The 23901-nt window shown below is 43.6% G+C and overlaps 1 protein-coding gene across 12 annotated transcripts in view; it reads right to left on the bottom strand.

The window, feature by feature from the left end:
- LOC115402422 (uncharacterized) overlaps window positions 1-23901 on the bottom strand; it is a 654628-nt gene that overhangs the window by 386137 nt on the left and 244590 nt on the right. For 11 of the 12 annotated variants that reach the window (XM_030110961.1, XM_030110960.1, XM_030110966.1 and 8 more), the window contains 2 exons: window positions 9329-9360; window positions 9181-9206 (listed from right to left, as the gene is read on the bottom strand). The exons of the other annotated variant lie outside the window; for it this stretch is intronic. In XM_030110961.1, coding sequence (XP_029966821.1) covers window positions 9181-9206; window positions 9329-9360 — 58 coding nt within the window. The remainder of the gene's footprint in view (window positions 1-9180; window positions 9207-9328; window positions 9361-23901) is intronic. 12 annotated transcript variants of the gene reach the window in all.

Below are 23901 nucleotides of genomic sequence, written 5' to 3'. Positions count from 1 at the left end.
CACCTCGGATATATCCACTGTCTGCTGAACATCACCGTAAACAGCTGAACATGGAGGATGCTGCAGGACTGGAGGCTCTCATGTTCACCCCACAGATAATGCGCGTGCACAACTAAAGGGGCGTGGCTTGGTCGCTCATGACAGCAGAGGGAGGACGGAGCCTCGAGACGTTGGATTTAAAAAAAACCTCTCTTTCAAAACTCAGGACACGAGCTTTAAGTCAGGAAATTGCACATGTAATGCAGAAAAGTATGATGACATATGTTGTGGTAAATTGTACCATAATCTGAGCAAAGATGGAGGCCCACTTGATCGTCCTCATGCATACTCCTTAACATTAAACTGTGATGGAGTTCCAGTATTTAAATGATCCCAGTATGCAATTCGGCCATTACAAGGGATGATAAACCAGCTTCCCTATCATGTCCGTAAGGAGAATGTTTTACTTTTCGGTCTATGGTTTGGTACTAAAAGCCAAATGTTAATACGTTTCTGTAACCATTCATACAAGAGTGTCGGTCATTGTCAACTGTTGGCTTCAAATTGGAAAAAACCAACATTGTGAAGCATTGCAGAGTGACTGCAGCTGTTATGATTTGCGATTCAGTTGCCAGGCCCATTCTGCACAACATGGTCCAGTTCAATGGTCACTCTGGGTGCAGCCTCTGGCTCCATCCTGGTGAACAGGTCCCAAAGGGAAATGGCACTGCCAGGGTTTATCCACACAGAGACTCTCCAAAGAGGGACCATGCTTCAACTCTAACTGATGCGAGGGAGGCTGAGCGTCCCACACAATCCGTGAGGGGCATTAAAGGAGCCACGTGTCTTGTCAACATCCCACACTTTGACATCATATCTGGAAGGCCTCCTGACCACAGGCACAATGTTCATCTCGGTGTTGTCCGGCAGATGACAAGCATGTGGCTGGATAGTGAACACCATGAAGAGCCATACTTTATTGGTAATCGTGTTCCTGAGCTTGACCAACGACTCCTTGAAATTAAACCACCTTGCAATGTCACGAAGGTGCCTCGCTCTTTTCAGCAAAGGAAGTTTTGGAAAGCTAGTGAATGGCAGAACTGGTTACTTTTTTATAGCATCTTTGTGCTGAAGGGAATACTACCCCATGCATTTTATCAGCACTGGTTGATCCTTGTCACCTTCATGTTCCTTCTATGTAAGGACGCTGTCACATCAGAGGCTCTAAAAAGGTGTGAGAAACTAGTTTTTCAGTTTCTCAAACAGTTTGAAAAACTTTATGGGAAAGAAAATGTGTCATTCAACGTTCATTTATGTCTACATTTGCCAGACTCTGAGAGAAACTGGGGACCTTTGTGGGCACATTCGGGATACGTCTTTGAGTCTTTTAATGGGGAGATACTGAAGATGTTTCATGGCACCCAGTGTGTTCCCATACAAATAATGAGACAGTTCACATATCGACAAGTGTTGCCTCTTTTGAAAAACAGTGCACTGAGACATGCTGTGCCGAGATGTATACAGCTGCATAACAACTTGACTGGTGAGAAGAAGCTGAAAAAGTTTAAAAGAGTAGCAGATCAAGTTGTGACCCTTGGTTTACACTATGTACGAAAACTTACTGGTGAGGAGATACTGGCGATGAGAGAAATGTTCCGTCACCTCTGATATGGTTGTGAAAATATTCAGTAGAACATTCATCAAAGGAGAACTGTATTATTCAGAGCAGTTCACTAAAGTGAAGGAAAGGAACGGCTTCACTGTTTTGCTGGATGATGAACACATAATCACTGTGTATTATTACATTGTGGCAGAGAGACTTGATGACCAAAAATGTTTTGCTGTTGGAAGACAGTATGATAAATCACACAGTTCACTACTAAATGCAGAAATGCCCTCTCTCGACCCCGAAATCCTTGCTCACTACAGGCCTATTTCAAATTTACCTTTCCTCTCCAAGGTACTAGAAAAGGTGGTTGCAGCCCAACTACATTCCCATCTTCATAGCCATCACTTATATGAAAAATTTCAATCTGGTTTCCGATCTGCAAACAGCACAGAGACAGCTCTGGTCCGCGTCATGAACGATCTACTCATGGCTGCGGACCAGGGCTCACCATCCCTCCTCCTGTTACTGGACTTGTCAGCTGCCTTCGATACCGTCGATCACACCATTCTGCTCCATCGCCTCCAATCAGTGATTGGTATCACTGGAACCACTTTCAAATGGTTCCAATCCTACCTCACGGACAGAATAGAATATGTGCAACTCGGCAAATCCAAGTCTTTCCCCCATTCGGTAAGCTGTGGTGTACCACAAGGTTCAGTTCTCGGTCCAACCCTCTTTTCCATATACATGCTTCCCCTTGGTCATATCATTCAAAAACACAATGTCTCATTTCACTGCTATGCTGACGACACTCAGTTATACATAAAAATGGACTCCGCACTCCCCTCAGCTCTACCACCAGCACTCTGTGTTTGCCTGGAGGAGATAAGGGCATGGATGTCTGAAAACTTTCTTCAATTAAACAGCAACAAAACAGAAGCCATCTTGGTTGGTACAACACATCAAACTCGGTCCCTCCCCTTCAGCAGTATTCCCATTTTTGGTCATAACATTTCCCTGTCATCCTCTGTTAAAAATCTTGGAGTCATCTTTGACCCTCAGCTCACTCTTGAAACCCACATAAACCACCTCTGTAAAATCTCTTTCTTCCACCTCAAAAACATCGCCAAACTCCGCCCCTCCCTCTCCCAACCAGACGCTGAGAGGCTGGTCCATGCCTTCATCTCCTCCAGGCTGGATTACTGCAATGCCCTCCTCGTCGGGATCCCTGGCAAGAATCTGCAAAAGCTGCAGCACATTCAGAACTGTGCTGCCCGGATCTTGACGAGGAGGCGCAAATTCGATCATATCACACCGATACTCAAAACTCTCCACTGGCTGCCAATCAAATACAGAATCCACTACAAAGTCTGCCTCCTCACTCACCAGTGCCTACATGGAACTGCCCCGTCCTACCTCCGCGAACTACTTACACCCCATACCGCCACACGAAGTCTCCGCTCCTCCTCCTCTTCCACCTACTGCCTCCAACAACCCAGGACTAAACTCTCCACCATGGGAGACAGGGCCTTCCAGGCAGTGGCCCCTCGGCTGTGGAATGCTCTCCCTGGGACACTGAGGGCCCCACTAAGTGTGGAAACCTTTAAAAAAGGCCTAAAGACTTTATTGTTTCAAAAGGCCTATTAGATCCATTGTCTTCTCCATCTTGGTCTTGACTTGAAGTTTTAATATGTTTAATATGTTATGTTTTTTTTTTTTTTTTTTTTTTTTTTTTTTTTCTGATCTTTGTATTTCTGCCCGAGAATTGTTTTTAATCTTGTTTTGTAGCACTTTGAGATTTCTTTTGAAATGTAAAGCGCATTACAAATAAAATGTATTATTATTATTATTATTATTAAATAACTTTATAACTATCAAATTCAAGTTCGATTCAACTTCATGAACATTAATAATTTTAGCTCTCCTTGAATATTGGATGAACAAGTCAGTATTTAAAATCAAAGCCGCTAGCTCAATGCTAACTATTAAAGGAAACACCATTGACATGCTAACGGAATTAGCATCTGCATTGAAACTTCAAAACAAACGGCTCAACTCACAAATATCAATTTCACCTCTATCCTGAACATCAACTAAGTATATTCCAACACTTACAGGCAGATATCTTCGATGCGCTGTTTGAAATTAACCTTAGAAAAACCAGCCACACTGCTCAGTCTTCTTCTCACCCTGCTGCAGGCTGACACTCTGTCCAACTCACTAGCTCCCCCTAACGGGGCGGCTGAGCCACTGCATGCAAGCAGAGGCAGTACAGCTCACCGGAACTCTGGCTCCATGTAGTCCTCGATTATAGCACGACCCCATTTTTGAGAATACCATTCCTGGAAAAAATATTGTCTTATATTCGGGCCAATACGGTAACATATTTACATTTCTCCAACCCTTCAACAATCACTGTAAAGGAAGCACAGTGCCAAACTTTTTCCTCTGTCAGTGAACATGCTGATGAAGTCTGCCGAAATTCGGTGCAGAAGGGTTCTCATCACTTCCAGTGTTTGACAGCCGTTCATCAAGACCTTTACAGGTGAATTAATAGTGACAACACCAGATTTCCCTGGGACTTAGTGGAGCTTGAAGACCTCAGAGAAGTTTCAAACAGGCTGGGTTCACATGAACTTCAAGCCAGGAACATCTATCTCCACAGTGTCTCAGGACAATTTACCACCAAGTTGCACTTCACACTTGGCAGCGCTACATCATTCATGTCAGAGAAAGTGGTGAAGACTCTGTGGAAAGCATTTAGCTTGAGAGAAACAGAAACAGCAGCGTATGCTCAACCCTTGGAGAACCGGAGGTGTTGCAGGCACGGTGGGCAAATCTGACCTACGAGGAAAGCCCTGGATTCATCACCATAAGATCTTTTAAAGGATTTTTTTAGGTAGGGATTAGGGAGTCCAAGGGCGAATCCCAATTCTCTGCTTAATCCTCAATCTTACTCCTCATTCCTCAAAATGCGCGCTCCCGTGAAGTTAAGTGCTGTCCCATTCCTTAACAAGTTGAGGAAAGGAGCGAGACTAAGGAGCGTTATCTCCCTTAATTTTGAGATTCTACGAGACCTACCTTGGAGTTAAGGAGAATCCAGAATGCTTGTTAAATAGTTCGTTTTGCTGTTATTTTATTAATAAAAAATCTTGTATATTACTTTTGGAGTAATTGTATTAAGTTTCTATCACAGATAATATTTACAAAGGCTGTTAGAAAGAAATCAAGAAAATTCATTTGAATGCATTTATTAACAAGGTCACACATTCAAAATGTTAAACATTTCTAATGCAGGGCGCATTACTTACAGTTATAAAGGACGTTGTTATGGATCATTGACCTAATTATTACAAAATTATTGTGGAGAGAGAAAAAAAAAAAAACAACGCTCCACGCGTGTGCGCTCTCTCTCTCCTTCGGACGGTCCAAAGAAGCGTCGCGCTAGCCCCTAGCACCCTCCCGACGGTCCGAAACCCCCCCAAAGCTTTTTTCCTGCAGGAAACACTGCACTTCCAGCTTTCTTCTACCCTCTTGCGCAGTGCTGCCCCCTGTGGTCCAAGGACGTAACTGTCTTTAAGGGTTGTCCCATTTCCAAGTGACTTTACATTCCTTAACACTTGTTTTGAGGAGGCACTTAATTTGAGATTGAGGATCAAGGTTGAGGAGTGAGGATTAAGCAGAGAATTGGGATTGGGCCCAAACCCTGGTTCGGGTTGGGGGTAGGGAGTTGGGTTCACAACCATTAGCATTAACCTCAGAGGTTAGTCAGCAGTGAGCTAAACCTTCATGAATTTTATTGTGGAATCATTTTTACCTGGAATATGCGACTGAGTTTATCTGCAGTAACGTCTTCTTCTCTGAGAAACACTTGCTTGTTGTCTCGGAAAACGACATGCAGACTGTCGGTGGTTGAAGAAGCAGCTTTGGCTCTGAGCGGGTTGAATTGCTGGACATAGAGGTGAAAAAATTAAATCCCAAAAAATGAAAAAAAGAATTAAGGTAAATTGTTTGATGACCCACAAAATTAAAATTCATTTAAATGCTATTTCTGTTTTTAATCAAAATGAAATATTTTTTGAGACCACCCATATCTACAGCCCATGGAGGAGACAGAACACAAAAGCTGTGCTCATACCAGTACTGTTCAGGGCCAACCTGTACCAGTCTGTACCACCATAAACAGCATTTTTTGATTAAAAAGTTGAACCTTTAACAGTTGCTGTTGAAGGTTCAATCAAACATCAGACCACATTCATGTTCAGCAACTATCAGTCTTCAGTCACTATCAAAGAAAAATGTTCCTGAAGCTGAAAAAATCCAGGATGAAAGTGGAAATAAATCTGTTACCTCTGACTGGGAGGCTTTGAAGAACGTCTTGATGCTGGTCTCCATGTTCTTGTTGAATTTACATTCGAGCAATTTGTCCTGGTAGAACAGACAGTCCAGAGTCAGTCGGACTCTCGGGTCTGTCACCAGTTTGCTGCTGGGAGAAATCACTCGCTCAGGATTGAAGGTGTGATGCATCACCACCAGAACGGCTGCTTTACCATCTGGAAAAAAGATGATTAGCATTAGCATGACTCAACAGATGTTAGCTTCTCTTTTTTGCAGCCAGAGTTAGGGTTCTCATGTCTTTTATTGCTTCTTCTTCTTTGTCATTAGTCCTTGTTTTTGGCCTTTTCTGTACAGATTCTCTGAATAACAAGTAATATTTAGCTTATTATTCAGGAAAGTCATCAGGCATTTGCAGTGATGGACAGAGCCTTATAGGAATGTACCAATACCACTTCTTTAACCAAGAGTACAAACCTTTAGCTACTTGCTGGTACCATGTACCAATACTGTTACAAACCTTTAGCTAATTCCTGGCGTGTTTGTTGCGTTGGGGGAAATGAATTTGCTCAACAGTTGTTTTTTGTGGATGATGGGGGACTGTTGTTGTGCTATCATTGTTACTGTACTGTGCCAATCAAGATTTGTTGGGTCAATACTTTGTTCTTTATTGTCATTGAGCTTAAAGGACAATGAAACTGTGACGTCCCACTCAGTGCTAATAAAAAGACATGAGATTGTTTCAAAGACGTACAGTTGATCACAATAAATATTCAATCATTTATTCTCCATGCTGCTTTGTCCTTTTCAGGGTGGCGGGGGCCTGGAGTCAATCCCAGCTACTCTGAGTGAGGGCAGGGTCCCTGGACAGTATGCCAGTCTGTCGCAGGGCCAACACATAGAGACAGACAACCATGGACTCTGACATTCACACCTAGGGTTTAGTGTCACCAATTAAACTGACACGCATGTTTTTGGATAGTGGGAGAAAGCCAGAGTACAAGTAGAAAAAGCATGCACACAGAGGGAGAACATGCAAACTCCACAAAGAAAGGCGCCTAATCCCAGCTCATATTTGAGCCCAGCACCTTCTTACTTGTGGCAATAATCAGTACGCCAGCGTGTGGCCTCAGAAGAATTTGTATATAAAAATAGTGTACAAAACAAGGGATCTGCTGGCTGTGAATAAGATAACAATAATTCACATCTGGTAGGAATTTAGTGTATTTCCTGTCTCTGAAGTGTCTTCAAGTGTCTGTTTAACTTTATTGTCATAAGCGCCTCCCTGAATGTGACAGCTGAAACTGGCGATGTGGCCATGTGAGTTAGTGGTGATGGTTCACGAAAAAAATACTGTTTTCTTATTCAAATTCAAATAAAAAAAAAAATTCATTTGTCCCCAAGGGGCAATTCAAAAAGCATGCAGAGCAGTCAGTGCAGCAATTGTGTGATAAAAAAAATGTCCACAAATAAAAATAAAAATGTAATTTAAAGTGACAAATAGCTTTGTATCATACTACTAGTACCATACTAGTGCAAATACACAAATACTGTTGGTAATCCAATGGGGTCGGTGTAATAAGGCAGTATACCATTGCTCAAAGTGTGGATGGAGGAAAGATGGGAGCCAAGTCTCACCATCTAGGGTCTGTTGGTTAAGAAGTCCTTGATCCAGGTGCATAATAATACGAGATATCCTCATTTATAGTCAAGACATGAAGATTACACATTTCTGCAAATCACATCCACAGCCTCTGCCTCGATGCGACGTCACCTCCAACACACTTTGGACTAGCCTATAACAGCCTATAACAGATGATAGAGCATCTTCCTCCACTAACGATTGAAGCTTCAGTTATTATACAGTGTGGTTCTCCAAAGGCTGTTCTTTGATCTGACTAATCAGTGACACAAGATAAAACATTACTTACCAAGAAGATGCTCCATGGCCTCACTGATTTCCGTTTCAACGATGACGGGACAGAAAACCAGACAGTAGTCAGCTTCTTCAGGAGACGTCGCCTCAGTTTGACCCAAAGATTTTATGGTTTTAACAACAGATTGATGAGCTCCGTTTTTTATTCCTGTCAGGATGATGAAGAACTTCTTCCAAGATGCTGAAAATGTATGATAAAAAAACATGTAAGTCAAACTTGACGCAATGCATACTTTTTTTTTCTAAAAGATTCTTCAAATTTTAAGCTGAATTTTTGATGCTTCAACTGCTTCTGTGTAAAGAGATCCCTGGATAAACTGGCATTGCACTTTACATTTCAGTAATTTCAGAACAAAACTGCACAACACACTGCTTTTAAATGCCTGATTGAGTTTTATGTAAGATGCAAAATGCAAATATGACACTATCGTTTTCTTAAAACATAAATTGTGAAGAATTGTAACTTCAGTCAATTTTAAATGTTCACCAAGATTTTACCATATTTGAATTGTATTAATTTGCAATTATTCAACTTGAATTTAACACATTACAGGGGAAAAAACACTGAAACAAGTGACATTGTCTTCCTGTTTTCACTCATTCGTACCTCTCTCGTATCCTTTTGTTTTTGTTTGTGTTCTCTTTTCTTGATTGTCTGAGTGATTGCCTCAAGTTTACATAGTATTTTAGAGAATATACTGTGTTATGATTTTTAAAGATTGTAATAACTAACTTGTGACTATAATTTTATTTATTGCAATGATGATGAATTTACTGGTTTGGCAACCTTTGTTCAGGTCAAACCTTTGTTTGTCCGGGTTTGTGGTTGAGAATTGTCTCTGTGTGGTGTCCTTGTTTTTGTCTATTTCTATGATTGTTTATTGTGGTGTATTGTGACCCCTGTATTCTGCCCTGCCCTGTTACTGATTCCCTGTTGTTTTCTTTGTTTACTTTGTTGACTGTCACATTCACTTGTTTAGGGACTACGGATGGAAATTAGCCCATGGCTACATTCCGGCATATTTACACATGTTGTTTATGCACTGTCCCTATCAAATAAATAAGTAAATAAATAAATACATATGTTCTTTTTAAAAGAAAAACAAAAACAAAACAAACAAAAAAAACAGGAAGTAGCTATGGAAGCCCGAGAGACTTTGCACTATTCAAAATTTTGACACCAATATTTTTAACTTTACTTCAAGTGAATATCGGCACTAAATATTGGTTATCGGCCTCCTTGACGACCGATAATCGGTATCGGCCCTGAAAAATCCATATCGGTCTGTCTCTGCTAAAAACAGAGTTGATGATTTCTCACCTGGAGCTTTGTCCTCTGACTCGTCTCTGAAAACACAAAGAGGAAGTTGAAGTGAACACAGTTCAACACAGTGACAGCAGATGAAGCTGCAGCCTCTCAGACGCCTCTCTCACATTTCCCCACACTCATAAAGCAGAAGATAACATACCTGACAGGAAGTCCTCCTGCCATGACTGGCACCTGTCAAAGAGAGAAGAGTGTTTATCTTTCTATAGCTGCATTTCCATGACCCCTAGAACTTTCTACAGTCTCCTGAGGTGGTTTTTCAGGCGTGTTGATCAAGAAGTATCTTGCATAAGTGTAAAGGAAATGCTTTATCCACATTTACATGTCAGTGTTGTGACGTCTGACGCTGTGTGACCAGTCTGTTCAAGTAAAGATGATGTGGTACGGTTGGACAGAGGAGGAAACGGAAATATTTTTACACGATTGAAGAGAAAAATATAACCTCCATCCTACTACAGTGAAATGTGGAGTTTTACAAGAAAAAGGCCAAATGTTTTGTACCTCCATCTTCCTTGAGTTGTACGAGACAACTTATGTGCTAAACACCATTCAGTGGCGACATCTACAAATCAAAATTTTATAAAGGTACTTTTAAAAGTCCGGACAAGCTGCTATTCCTCCACATCCAGAAGAGCAACTGAGGAGGCTCAGGTATCTGTTTAGGATGGAACCTCCCTGAGGAAGAGTTCTGGGCATGTCCCACCTGGAGGAGGACCCGGGGAAGACCCAGGACACACTGGAAAGACTATGTCTCTGGGCTGGACTGGGAACAACTCAGGGTCCTCCTGGGAGAGCTGGAGGAGGAATCTGGGGACAGGAAGTCTGGGCATCCCTGCTTAGAGTGCTGCCCTTGAGACCCGTTCCTGGACAAGCGGTTGAAGATGGATGGATGAAACAGACCAGGTATGAAGATGAGAAGGTTACAGAGGCCAGTCGGTGCTGCTGGTCTCAGGTTTCCTCATTGTTCTATTACTAATCTACATTTAGTTTGAGGTTTCTGTTGCTCTGGACAGGTTGGACTGTCCAAGGTCAGCAGAGGGATTGACTACTGGGGGAAGGTCATGAAAAAGTAAATATAAGATGTGGATGAAGTATGGAGGAGATGGAGATTTGTGTCAACTCTGGAATGATGACAAGAGACCTGAGGGTGAGGCTCATTTAAAATACTACGTCCATTTTACTGGACGCTGAAGCTTTGGACTGAAGGATCCAGCTGCCTGCTGGAGGTTCTGGTGGAACTGGAGGTTCACTGGTCCATCAACCAGGATCAGTCAGGATTGGAGGAAGGGTCATAGCTACTCCATCAGGTTATTTAAAGGCAGGTCCAAAGACTCTGTCCACAGCTGTGTTTTAGGAGACTGTACAGTAGGGGTGTGACGAGACAATCAGCTCACAAGACGAGATTTCCACGTTACTTTCAAGAAAACTAAAATGACAAAAATAGACTTTTCTCATTTAACCATCACAGAACAATAAAGGTGCATGTTGTGCACAGGTCTAGTGAGGAAACACCCTAAAATCCAAATGGTAGTGTCCCCCTGGAGACAGATGTCTCTTTAGAGGGACAGGCTATGAGGACTAAATGGAGGACATGTTGAAAACAAGAGTTGGAGCCTATTGCAAAAGACAGATGGTCAAAAATTAATGACAGAAAGTGTTTGATTACTGTACTAGCTCATGAAGACTTTTATTTAAATTATTGATAAGGATGTAAATAATTCTGGACATGACATTTTTTGTTTAAATGTAAATAAAAGCTGTTCTTTTCCCAAATAATGGTGCTTCTTGTACATCATCTTATCAACTTTTGGAAAATGCCTGTCATATCTGATGAATAAAAAAAAACTTTTTGGTTGAATAAAAATAATTTTCAGTCTAAATTTGCCTGGAATAGCAATAATTTGGGCTTAAATGTGTCTGCATCATAAAAACGACTCAAAACGATGTAGTTCATATGCCAGGCCTTTAGGGGGTGCTGTAACTCTGTAACTCAGCCAGAGATTTACTGGAGACGAAGACATGGAGCTCCACACTCCACTGCACTCTGTTAACAAACACAACTCAAGAAGATGGCGCATTATTAAAACAAAGAACATCAAGAGCTTCTGGTGGACGCTGGGAGACCGACTTAAATTGTATTTTGATCACATTTTGGCTGTTTTCCTGTCCCGTTGGACTGGAATTTGCCAGGAAAACTCACTCATCATCCACGTTTGGCAAGGTGTCCACTCTGTTACTTGCCTGCTCACAGTCTGACAGGCTTCTGCCCGCCAGACAGATTTTCATTTAAATGATAAATATCATGATTTAATCTTGCGAGATCAGCACACCCCTACTGTACAGTGCTGTCATGTTTTCCACAATCACTGAATCAATGGACACAAACTGATCATGATTGGTCGACAGAGCGACTGTTCATGAAAGAATGTCAGAGGATGCTGGACAGAAGAGAAACATGGCCTGAAGTGGGGCAGGGACCTTTTATGAAGCACATTTAGGAGGGTTCCAGGGGAAAAGGACGTTGGGAACAATTGGACAAAACAACCTGCTGAGTTTGACATGACTTCATCCACCATCACCATCATCATCATCATCATCACCATCATCATCATCATCATCATCTTCATCAGGTAGACCAGAAAGTTGTTGTTCTGATGATCTGTATGAACAGCCTTCAGTGTGGAGGAACACTGGAACTGTGTGGTTCCTCCTGGTCAGAAGAGTTCTTACCTTCCTGCTGAAAGTGTCCCGATGGCCCATGGATCCAAGTTCTCCTTCAATGTTTGTAGGAGCTGAAACATCACTGGACCAGGATTTGGCAGGAAGAGCACCTTGTTGCGTCTGCTCTATCACTTCTTTCAGGAATTCAGTATTTTGGTTTTTCAAAGCTTCTATTTCTTCAGCATGTCTAGCTAGTAATTGAGCATTTTGTTTTTTCAGGGCTCCCATTTCTTCAACATTTTGTTTGTTCAAGACGTCTATTTCTTCAGCATTTTGTTGTTTCAGGGCTTCTATTTTTGCTACGCTTTGTTTTTTCAGGACTCTCATTTCTTCAGCAGTTTGAGTTTTCAGAGCTTCCATTTCTTCATGCAGCTTCTCGATCCTCTGCAGTAAAATGAGCTCTGACCCACTTGGAGCAGCTGGTGGAGATGTCTGGAACAGGAGAGTAAAAACACAACAGCAAGAAGAACAATGTAAATACAAACCATGGTAAAGCTCTCATGTCACAGACAAATCTAAAGATTTCATGACATTATCCATCAACAGCAAGTAGAGCGTTGTTGGACTTTTGAATGAACAGACCTCAGTGGGAAGGAACACTGGAACTGTGTGGTTCCTCCCAGACAGAGAGTTCTTACCTTCTTGCTGAAAGTGTCCTGATGATACTTGGATCCAGGTTCTCCTTCAATGTTTGTAGGAACTGAAACATCACTGGACCAGGACTGGACAGGAAGAGCACCTCTCTGCGTCTGCTCTATGACTTCTTTCAGGATTTCATCATTTTGGTTTTTCAAATCTTCTATTTCTTGGGCATGTCTGGCTCGTAATTCAGCATTTTGTATTTTCAGGGCTTCTATTTCTTCATTCAGCTCCAAGACATGAAACCATGAAACAACCTCTGACCCACTTGGACCAGCAGGTGGAGATGTCTGGAATAGGAAAGTAAAAACATAACAGCACCATAAACAGTAAATACAAACCAAAGAAAACTACTCGTGTCACAGACAAATGCAAAATATAAAATTTAACACCTGAACCATCTATCACTGACTGGCAAGCAGGAAGTTGGCATGGCTTCATGGAAACAGTGAATTTAAATAAATCAAAAAATTAAAAACGTTGTTGGAACAAAACTTAAATGGTAAAAAAAAGTACAAATGAAATATGCAGACAAAATACAAGAGATAAATTTCACTAAACATGAATGGTTAAGAGAAAAACAATAACACAAGGGAGGAGATTCTAATTAAATAAATGATAACTGAGTATATCAGAATGGAGTGGAAATCAAATTTAAAAACTAGAAGATGATGGAATACATAAGAGAAACAGGAACAAAATATGTGAGGTGAAATAATAAAAAATATAACAAATAAAATAATATAGGAAACTTATACAGTGAATACAGAGTGGTGAAAGAAAGTGTGAAACTTGAAACGAGAAGAGAAACTAAGGTGTGAATTTCAATAAAAATCGAACAAAGTCAAGTTCAAAAAGTATAAAAAGTAGACATGCATTGATAACAATATCAGTATCGATTATTGGATATCAGGTCTGAAGCTACAGGAACTTTCTAAAAGCTCCTCGATGTGATCAGACCAGACAACATCTGTCAACATCAGCAGCTATTAACAAAGTGTGGAAGAACACTGGAACCCTGAAGTTCCTCCTGGACAGAAGGTTCCTTACCTCTGGGTTGAAAGTACTTCTCTGGTAACCAGTTCCTCCTCTACTGTCATTCCCTGATATCTTTGGGATCATTGCATTCATCATATCTGTGAACACAGCTTTACTGCCCTTCTTCTTGTTTGGACCAGCGGGTTGAGATGTGTTTGGGATCATAGAAAGAATAAAAACAATGTCAGTGAATCCCAAAGTGAAACATTCATCATGTGTAATGTTGTGAAAAATGGACTCCGGCCCTTTAAGAGACCGAAGTCTCTGTCTGTTGTTGTTCTGGTGTTGTTAGTCCTCCAGACCAGCAGGGGTCAGAGTGGACAGCAGAGAGTGTAACAGAGTGTAATCATGTATCTCAGTGTTCAGATGAAAATCCAGAGCTGTCAGGACGTCACGTTTCTACAATATGAACAAAACGTCCAAAAACTCTACAGATTAACAGTGACTGATAACCAGGAAGTGGGCGTGGCTTCATGGAAACAACTGAGTGAAGGCTTTTAATGAATCAAAATAATTAAAAAAAGAAGAAAGAAAATAATTAAAATGTGTCAGAGATCAACCTGAAAATAGAGTCAGAATAAAGAGCTTCCTGTCCAAACAAGACAGAGACGTGTTCAAGCTTTGATTTTCAGTCGGCTCCATTACTGTAACGAGAGTCTAAACAAACACCAAGAACCTGGACCACATCAGGCCGGCCCTGAGAACTCTACACTGGCTTCCTGTCAGTCACATGACAGGTTCTCAAGTCTTACTGCTGGTCTACAAAATCCTGAACGGTCTTTAACCAAATTATAAGCTCGATCCATGAGTTCCCTGTGAAGCATCCAGACCCCTCAGGTGGTCTGGGACCGGTCCACTGTGTGGAACCAGAACCAGAATCAAACAGAGTGAAGAAGCATTATGTTCCCTGACTTGTGGAACAAATTTCCTGATCAGCTCAACGTTTGTTTGTGACCGATTTGAAGGACCCTGGCATCTATTTTGAAGTCTGCTCAACTGGATTTTGCTCGTCTGAAAACAATTTGTGAGATATTTTCACTTGTTTGGTGAGTTCATACATCTTATGATGCTTCTGGTCACAACTTCAGTGATGTTCCTGGATTCATCGAGTGTTTCGGGTCTTTCAACATCATACGCTCTCCTCCAGGCGACCCAGCTGGGGGTGATCAGGCCCCAGCTTGTGACCAGATGGCTACTTGACTACTCTGCCCCCCATGGTTCCCCTCTTCTTAACCACAGCCATCTTGAGGCTTTTTCTGCTGCCTCTGTGGTTTTGCGGAGGGCAACGTCTTTCCACCTTCCGACAATGCCCAGTGTTTGACTGTATTAAAGGGCAACTTTGGTTTTTTGACATCTGGACCTTATTTCTAGGTGTGTGCATGCTCATATACTCACTCAGACAAACATCATGCAGCTCGGAGTCCTTCAGAAGTGATTTAGATCCAACCAATGTAGCGGCACTTAGCGGGGGCCATGGCAATGGAGCTTCAGCGCGGGACATAATCTCTGCAAAGTCGCTCATTTCGGCTATATTTCTTCATCCATCGCCAGTGTTATCATAAAGTCAGCACGTCTACCGTCTTCAGGTGAGTCAGCTGACAGTTTTCGCTAACTGTGACAGCCCCCCTGCTGGTGGTCTGTGGTAGCTCATGAGTGGGAGGAGCTGAGTGCGTCCTGGGGCTGCGCCACTTCCGGCCGCCCCTGTTAAAAGCCGGGCTTCCGCCTTCCTCTCTAGCTCGCTTCTGGAGCTCGCTTCTGGGGCTCGCTTCTGGAGCTCGCTTCTGGAGCTCGCCTCTCGAGCTCGCTTCTGGGGCTCGCTCCCTGCTGCGGCTCGCTGGCTCTGCCTCGCTCTCTCCCCGGGCTGCCAACCTCCACCGACGCTGCCATGCCTTGTGATTGCCACGCCGCCCTTTTCAGGTTAACTAACTGATTTGCTCACACACACATTTACACTGATCTCCCGCACGCACACCCGCACCTTTACAACACCTCACACACTCACCTGCCGGTGATTCCATTTACTGATTGCAAACAACATGCACTACAGCTTACCGCGCTCTGCTCTCATCTATACTGACAACACACTGATACCCTTTTTGTATTTGCAGCTTTTAGTTTAATGAAAGAGAAGAAACCTAATTAATGATTAAATAAACTATTTAAAACTTCTGCCGTTGTCCTGTCCCCTCCTTGTTTTGTTGCGGTCTTGAGCCGGGCCGTAACACTAACTTAGCCACAATTAGCTCGGATGGGAACGTTGCGGCGCTCCTCTCCCCAGCAGAGAGGCACTTTGAGTCGGCCTCGGCTGTCACGGTGCCCCGGCGTCTGACTTCCAGGGGCAGAGTTGGAAAATGGCCCTCAGCTGCTCCACGGAGGCTCCGGACACCGGCGAAGATGCACGGCTCGTGCGCGGCCGCTGGATGTCTCTCCTCGCCGGGAGGAAGCGTATCTCCGCTCCCCGGCGGATGTGCCCTCCGCGACGGCCCGCTGCGCAGCGGCCGGAGCTCTGTCCTCAGCGGGAGAATCCAGATCTCCGCTCCCCGGCGGATGCGCGCTTCACGCCGGCCACGGGACACGCGACGACCCGCCGCGCCGCAGCCAAAGCTCTCTCCTCGCCGGGAGGAAGCGTATCTCCGCCGCCTGGCGGATGCGCGCTCCAAGCCAGGCCGCGGGACACCGCCGGAGGCCCCCCTTCTGACCGAAAGGCAACCCAGCGCCGATGGAGGAAAAAATACAGCCGAAATGAGCGACTTTGCAGAGATTATGTCCCGCGCTGAAGCTCCATTGCCGTGGCCCCCGCTAAGTGCGGCTACATCGGTTGGATCTAAATAACTTCTGAAGGACTCCGAGCTGCACGATGTTTGTCTGAGTGAGTATATGAGCATGACACACCTAGAAATAAAGGTCTAGATGTCAACAAACCGAAGTTGCCCTTTAATGATGTTTAGGGTAACTCTAAAGCATCTGCACTGCCAACCTTCCAAATCCTTGGTCTTGAGAATATGTGGACTGCCTTTGGACCAGGAACCAGTGAATGATGGATTCTAGTCCATGAGCTGGTTTTAGCGACCGGCCCTCAGAAAGCCAGTGGAGTTCTGATCTTCCATGTATTCACTGCGGGGACATTGTATCTGTCTTTTGAGGAAAGGAAGAAGACAGCCTGGCAGACTTGGAGTACCTATGATGAAATTTCTGAAACATTCTTGAATTGAAGTCAGTGTCCAACATCAGTAAATGATCTTGACCGACAACAGCCGGAGGGATCTGTTGTTCTCGATCAGGTGCAGCTGCTGATCTGGATGAAGCCAGACTAGACAGGATGTGATCTCACGCTGTGCACCTCAGACAGAACGGGACAGGTTCTCAGGGACGGACGGTCCAGTTCTCTAGTGAACTGTGTGAAGGACGCCGTGCGCCGGTGGTGCATTCAAGTTCCAAAATGAAAATGAGATTTTTTTCAGATCAGAAGCCTCATGAAACATTCCTCAGTCCACACTGCCAGCGCGTCTCTTTGTTCGCTTCAAAGGAGAAACAGTCATTCACTAAACTGAAATGGTACAAAACTGCTGACAGTATTTAAAAAGAGAAAATAGTTTGAGGAATTTCTTTTCATAATTTACTTTCACATATTCATGTCTTACTTCACAGAAACTTGACATTTTGGGAAATATTTTTAGATCCATTGTGATCTTATGATGGCAGAGTCTGTACAGGCCATGAAAGACAGTCTGTGTAACAAGTTGGAGATTAAAGACAGCAGCCACATGAACACAGGCTGCTGTTACCAGATATTTCACAGTTCAGCTTCTAAAGTCTCACACTGAACTGTTTCCAAAAGTGGAGAACCCCGTCTTTATCCCACCAGAAGGGTTTGTTTTTTTATGACAGACGTAAGTCTGTGACTGTTGGTGAGTTTGTTCTGTATCTCTGGAGGAGATTTGTTGTCAGATATTTCAGCCGCCTGGCAGCCTTGGCCTGTGCACTGTTAAACTAAGCTAAGCTAAGCTAAGCTAATGCTCCATGCTATGTGCGGTCCGGAGCAGGCCTGTGCTTACTGCATTGTAGGTAATCTACGTGTGATTTGTTAAATGACAGTCTGGCTTATTACCTCCGCCAGGAGGTTTTGTAATCATGCCGGTCTGTTGGTTTATTGGTTGGTTGGTTTGTTAGCAAGATTATGGAAAAAGTAATGGACGGATTGCAATGAAACTTAGTGGAAAGGTGGGTCTTGGGCTAACTTAGAATCCATTACATTTTGGTGATGATCTGGATCACTGTCTGGATCCAGGAATTTTTTAAACAATTCTTTATCATTGACAGATAGGGAGTCTTTCACATGGTTGGGCAGGCCCGCCGACAGGGGGCGACAAACGCCTGGTTCAGACAGGACGCGGCGCTTCCAACGCTCAAGTGGAAGCGCCGCACACCGATCGGCGCCCCTGTTAACCTATCTGACGGTTCATACAGGAGACGCGGGGGACCGCCGCGTCCGTAGCGGCTCGCGCTGTGGACCGCGGCCGCTCTGCTCCTCTCTATTTTCTCCGCGAGCCTCGCGCCGTGCACTGCCAGTTGTAAAGCTGGACACAGCAGATCGCACCACACAGGAAGTCGGGAACGGAAAATATGGGAGAATCCGGTCCATTTTCAAATTAAAATGAAGTAAAATAACATAAATTATGTTGCTTTTCGGTTTTCCTTTTCAGATAAACACACACACACACACACACACACAGGGAGAGAGGGCGCGAGGGCGAGAGAGAGAGGCACCGCACGCTGCAGCGCTCTGCTCCGATCACAATGTTGTGTGATTATATCTGGTGTTCTTATGGTTGTTGGTGAGTGATTTGAGCTGTGGCGGAGGTCTGCGCTCTCTGAGTGCCAATTTCTAGTTATAAGTGCAATAGTTACAGTGTTTGTCATATATTAAGGTAATTGAGTACTCCTTTCAGTTACTTGAAGGAACCACACCCTCCTCTCTGTTCAAGCCTGATTTTGTTAAATACTTGCAGTTAAACACCAGTCTCTGTCTCATCATTGTCTTCAGTCGGGGTCGGTTGGTATGGACCCTGTCCTTCCTCAAGTTCCACCTGAATATCCGTCCTGGCTGTAAGTCGTGTTCTGACCGACACTCCAGGACGGCCACAGCTGGAGCTCCGTCCCAGTCCGTACAGTCCATACAGTTAGAGCCTTCTCACCAACAAGCCTCCTCACGTTTTGTTTAATTTGGGTGACTTTAATGTAATTTGATGTTTCTTTGCATTTGAGTTGTCTCGTGTTTGAAAACTAAAATAAAAATTATTTTGTTTTCAGCCTCCTTTATTTAGCAACAGTTAAGGTTAAATCAAACATCATGTTCGGCAACAGTCTTCAGTCACTGTCAAAGAAAAATGTTACTGAAGCTGAAATAATCCAGGATGAAAGTGGAAAAAAATCTGTTACCTGTGACTGTAAGGCTTTGAAGAACGTCTTGATGCTGGTCTCCATGTTCCTGTTGAATTTACATTCAAGCAATTTGTCGTGGTAGAACAGACAGTCCAGAGTCAGTCGGACTCTCCAGTCTGTCACCAGTCTGCGGCTCGGAGGAATCACTTGATCAGGATTGAAGGTGTGATGCATCACCACCAGAACGGCTGCTTTACCAGCTGGAAACATAATGACTAGCATTAGCATGATTCAATAGACGTTAGCTTAAAATCTGTAAGAGCTTTCTGCATGATGCTTCTTTTTGTGATTTATGTTTCTTCAGGTAGAATCAACATCCAGATTATAGAGCATCTTCCTCCTCTAACTAACAGCCCAGGTAACAGTCTTGTGGAACATTCCTTGAACCGACACTTGATCTATTGATCTAATTCCATTGGTTTGAAAAGCCGACAGTCTGGGATGATGCTAAAACAAGAGGAGTCGCAAAAAAACGAATCCCCAAATGTCTCAGGAAGTAAAACATCAGGAACGTTAGTGAAGACATGTCTCACCAGGAAGATGCTCCATGGCCTCACTGACGTCTGTTCCAACTCGAATAGAGTGATGAGAGACGGGACAGAAAACCAGACAGTAGTCAGCGTCTTCAGGAGACCTCGCCTCAGTTTGACCCAAAGATTTAAAGTTTTTAACAACAGACTGATGAACTCCATTTGTTTTTCCAGTCAGGATGATGAAGAACTTCTTCCAAGAAGCTGGAAATAAACAAAACAAAACATTTCAGGACTAATTTACATGGAAACATTTTGAAAGTGACGTCTGTTTATATGGAAATGACAGAAACACTGAAAACAATGTAGTTCTTGTGTTGTTCCACTAGTTGGTGCTGTTTGTTTTTCTCATGACACCGCCGAGAACAATACCATTAACAATGGAGAACACGGAGAACAATACACTCTAAACATTAACAATGGAGAGCAGGGCCTTTAGTTTGGACAGAACACTATTTCCCAACCCAGTCTCACGGCAATTCGTGCTATGAGTCACGTAAATTAATCTATTGCATCGTGTCCGGGAGCACGATTTGCACAGTTTTTTCGTGTCCCACGTCACTCTTTTTAAACTAATACATTTCAGTGAGAGTCGCCTGGCCACGCCCCCCTCGCGATTAAACGAGGCATAAACTGTTGTTTCTTTTATCCAGACACTCCAATAATAGCCAGCATTACTGTTTTATTGTCCTGTCCACGCTGAAGGTAACTTTAAAGATGTGTGCACCCACACTGCTGAACAGCAAAATGCTGGAAACATCACGATAGTATCCATTCAAATATAAAAGGGGAGAAAAAAATGATCCACTCTCTGTATGGTGGAAATACATATTGGCGATCTACGTGGTTACATTCTCAGTTCAAATGTGTTCAATAGTGAGCAAAGCGACATAACAAAGCGAGTTTGACCAGGGAGGAACGGACATGCAGCACAGGAAGTAGCTACGACTGGTTACCGGCTGCCGACAGCTCAGCCGCGGGCAGCCGGTTCAGCTGCTCCCCTGCTCCACTCGTCACAGCAGGCGGCGACTGGGCTGTGCAGCCGCGCGCCGGGCTCCCCGGTTGGGAGACTGGAGGACAAACTGTGGGATTCTGGTGACTGACAGGTTAGAAGAGGACAATGTGCCTGGAGCCTTATGTTCGTAGTTCTGTTTGAAGCGGCTAGCTTAGCTACAAGCACGCAGGCTCTGTTTGCTCACGTGACCGAACCGCAATGCATCATGGGAATCGTAGTGAAAAACAAGACGGGGTCTGACATGCACAATAACCCGCAGCGTGCCTCTCATGTGCACATCTGTTCGGCAGGTTTATGCATCAGATCATCCGTGCTTCCACATCTGCCCGGGACGCTGCGCCAAAATCATCTTATAGACTGTCAGTGGACAAAAACCATTGATCCAGAGAGCGGGACAGTCGGTATCGCGAGAACACAAGATCTCGCGGGAATAGCAACATGAGCAGTCACACAGTTGCTGGCAAATCACAGAAATAAATCCAGATCGATGTTTCTTCACACTCAATTCATCAGACACGCATTACACTTTACCAGTAGCACATGTTCAGCTGTTCATACGGTTTATTGGCGTTCAGAAGCTCATAAACGTAACCCTACGTTCAAACCCCATACGGAACTACAAAATCGGTGACTTCATCAAATAGACTTGCATCATTCCCGCCATTACAATTTGTAGTTCTATCTTCAAAATACCCCTTATCCCTAAGTAGAAGAGTAAAACATACAAAATAAGTACATTTAGGGGTTTAGAGTGATGAGGAACATGCTTCTTTGGATTGTTTTTTCAAATGAAACTGATATACATAAGTGAAATTTAGTTTTTACCACATATCGCGATGCCCCCTGCTGGTGATAATATCAAGTCACACCTGACAGGATAGTGGAGTTGAAGAGCTTTGTATAACAGCTGGTCCCATGATTCCAGCATTTCTCATTGTCAAAATAGAAGCTTTAAAAGAAGCACCAAAGTCAAAGTTCAAAGGTCAATATCTCTGAGCAGGAGCAAATTCAAACTTCAGGTCTGGCATAATATTACTCCCCTGATCAAGTTCTTTACAATGATGTATCGTGCTTAGTCTTATGACATATTTTTAATTTTCCCTTCTCTGGAAGCAGGCTTTGTTTGACATGTTGGTTTCAGGGAGAAATCTGAGGCTCGATTGTGTAGCTTTTAAGAAGAGACCCGAAATGACAACAAAGGGTTACAGTAAGTTCAAACAAAGTTCTCAATGAAGAATTTGGCCACTATATTTGAGATAAATTCAATTCAATCACGTTTTATCCTGTTGAGCCTCAGATTTCTCCCTGAAACCGACATGTCAAACAGGCCTGCGGAGATGCGCCGATGGCTCATTTTTTCATCTGCCCGCTATTCGCCCAAATTAACGATTTTTTTTTAATCAATTTTCAAAACCAAACCCGCCCGGCATCTGCAGAATAGTGTTTCGATGTATTCAAGTTGCTTTTTTTTTTTTTCATTTGAGTGCTTCAACCGCAACCCGCCCGATTGTAATTAAAATCTTAATTTTTCGACACGTCACCCGATCTGCGGTTATCCGTGGGCTCCGCGGGTGCAACCACAATCCGCGCATCTCTAGAGCGCTGATGCGGGCCAGAAGTACGTCAAACTGGGCCGGGAGAGGCGGAAGTACCGCTGAAAGCGAACCTCGTCCTCACGCAGCTCCTGGAGCAAATGGTGAAATTCGCCAAATTGCGAACGCCGCTGCAGGATGGAATGAACCCAAAAACGTTGCACAGGCCCCTGACGACGCTGTTTTCTGGCTTTCTTTATTAAATAAAGCCGAGCCAGTGCCTCGATGGGATCCGCTATTGTCAACATGAAGACAGGACACAGAAGCTCCTCCCACTCCCGCCAACGAGCTGCCGCGCGTCGTGAGTGTTGCAAGCGTCGTGTGTAATTTGAACACGTGTCGAATTCCACACTTTACACGCGTCAACTTTGAGGCGTCAGTGACGCCCGTGACGCTTGCAACGCGTCCGGTGTGAACGCACCTTAAAACTACGTGTAGGAGTGTAGGAGACCCTGGACTGGGACCAGGTCCAGGACAACCTACTTGGACCAGGTCCAGGTCCAGTTGCAGCATTTCCAGGATCAACAAAGACACGAGGGTTTGAGAAAGTTCTGTTTTCACCTGTTTAGATCCTGAGTGGTTTTCAAAAGTTTCACTTTGGGAGCCAGTTTTTAAAAGTAGTTTGTTCTGACTCTGAGCAGCGTTGTCGTGGAAACAGACACTGAAAACACTGTCATAGTTTCCACCAGACATCGTTGCCATTCAGCCACGTCTCAGCCAATGAGATCGGTTTGTTTCTGCAAAAACCTAAAGGGGTCGATTTAATTTCATGGTTTAAAGTTTTTTGAAAAAAAAAAGTCTTTCAATAGATTTTTTGACATTTTAACAACAACCTATCATGTAACACACACACACACACACACACACACACACACACACACACACACACACACACACACTTTGATTGAACTTTATACATAAAGAACTTTATAAACACAGTTATAAACAATCAAACTGCTGCACTTAAATCGGCATAAAAAATCTCAACCATGAGATGTGAGCAGTAAAACCATAAAAATACAATAAAACAATAAATATACAAGAAATAAAATGACCACAATATAAGAAGGTCCAGACCTGTGGTCAAAGCTCAGAAGCATGAAGCCTGGAGGGGGCTAAATGTGTCTGTCACTCACCCATGCCTCCTCCGACACACACACACACACACACACACACACACACACACACACACACACCCTGTTGAACTGGTTCTCAGTGTGATATAACCCGAGTTAGTGATTTCTCACCTGGATCTCTGTCCTCTGACTCGCCTCTGAAAACACACAGAGGAAGTTGAAGTGAACTCAGTTCAACACGGTGACAGGAGATGAAACATGACAGAGTTCACTGAACGCTGCTTCCTTCAGGAGATTAAACATCATTCCAGATTATTAATCCAGCTCTCACTCACCCTGGAGCTCGCCATCTGTCTGCCATGTTCAGCGTTCCTCTCTGTTCTCACTGAAACACTTTCACTTTGAAGACTGACGTGTGAAGCAGGAGCAGTCAATCATTAACTCTGACAGCTGTTCTTCCTTCCTTCTTCCATTGTTTTGCCATCTTGGAAGTTCATTGGATTGTCTGTTGGATGTTTCATTCTAGGAAAAAGATCTGCTGTCGCCCCTTGATGACAGAGTCTTTGGATGGCACCTCCTGCCGTCTGTCCTCCCTCCTACTGTGTCGTATAGTCGTACAGTGCCAGTAACAGATCCTGTGACTTTGGTCTTGTGATTAGTAA

Source organism: Salarias fasciatus, chromosome 15 (genome assembly GCF_902148845.1).
Source record: "Salarias fasciatus chromosome 15, fSalaFa1.1, whole genome shotgun sequence".
Classification (NCBI taxonomy): domain Eukaryota; kingdom Metazoa; phylum Chordata; class Actinopteri; order Blenniiformes; family Blenniidae; genus Salarias; species Salarias fasciatus.
The sequence above is the reverse complement of the archived record's forward strand: the minus strand, read 5'-3'. Positions and strand labels throughout refer to the sequence as shown.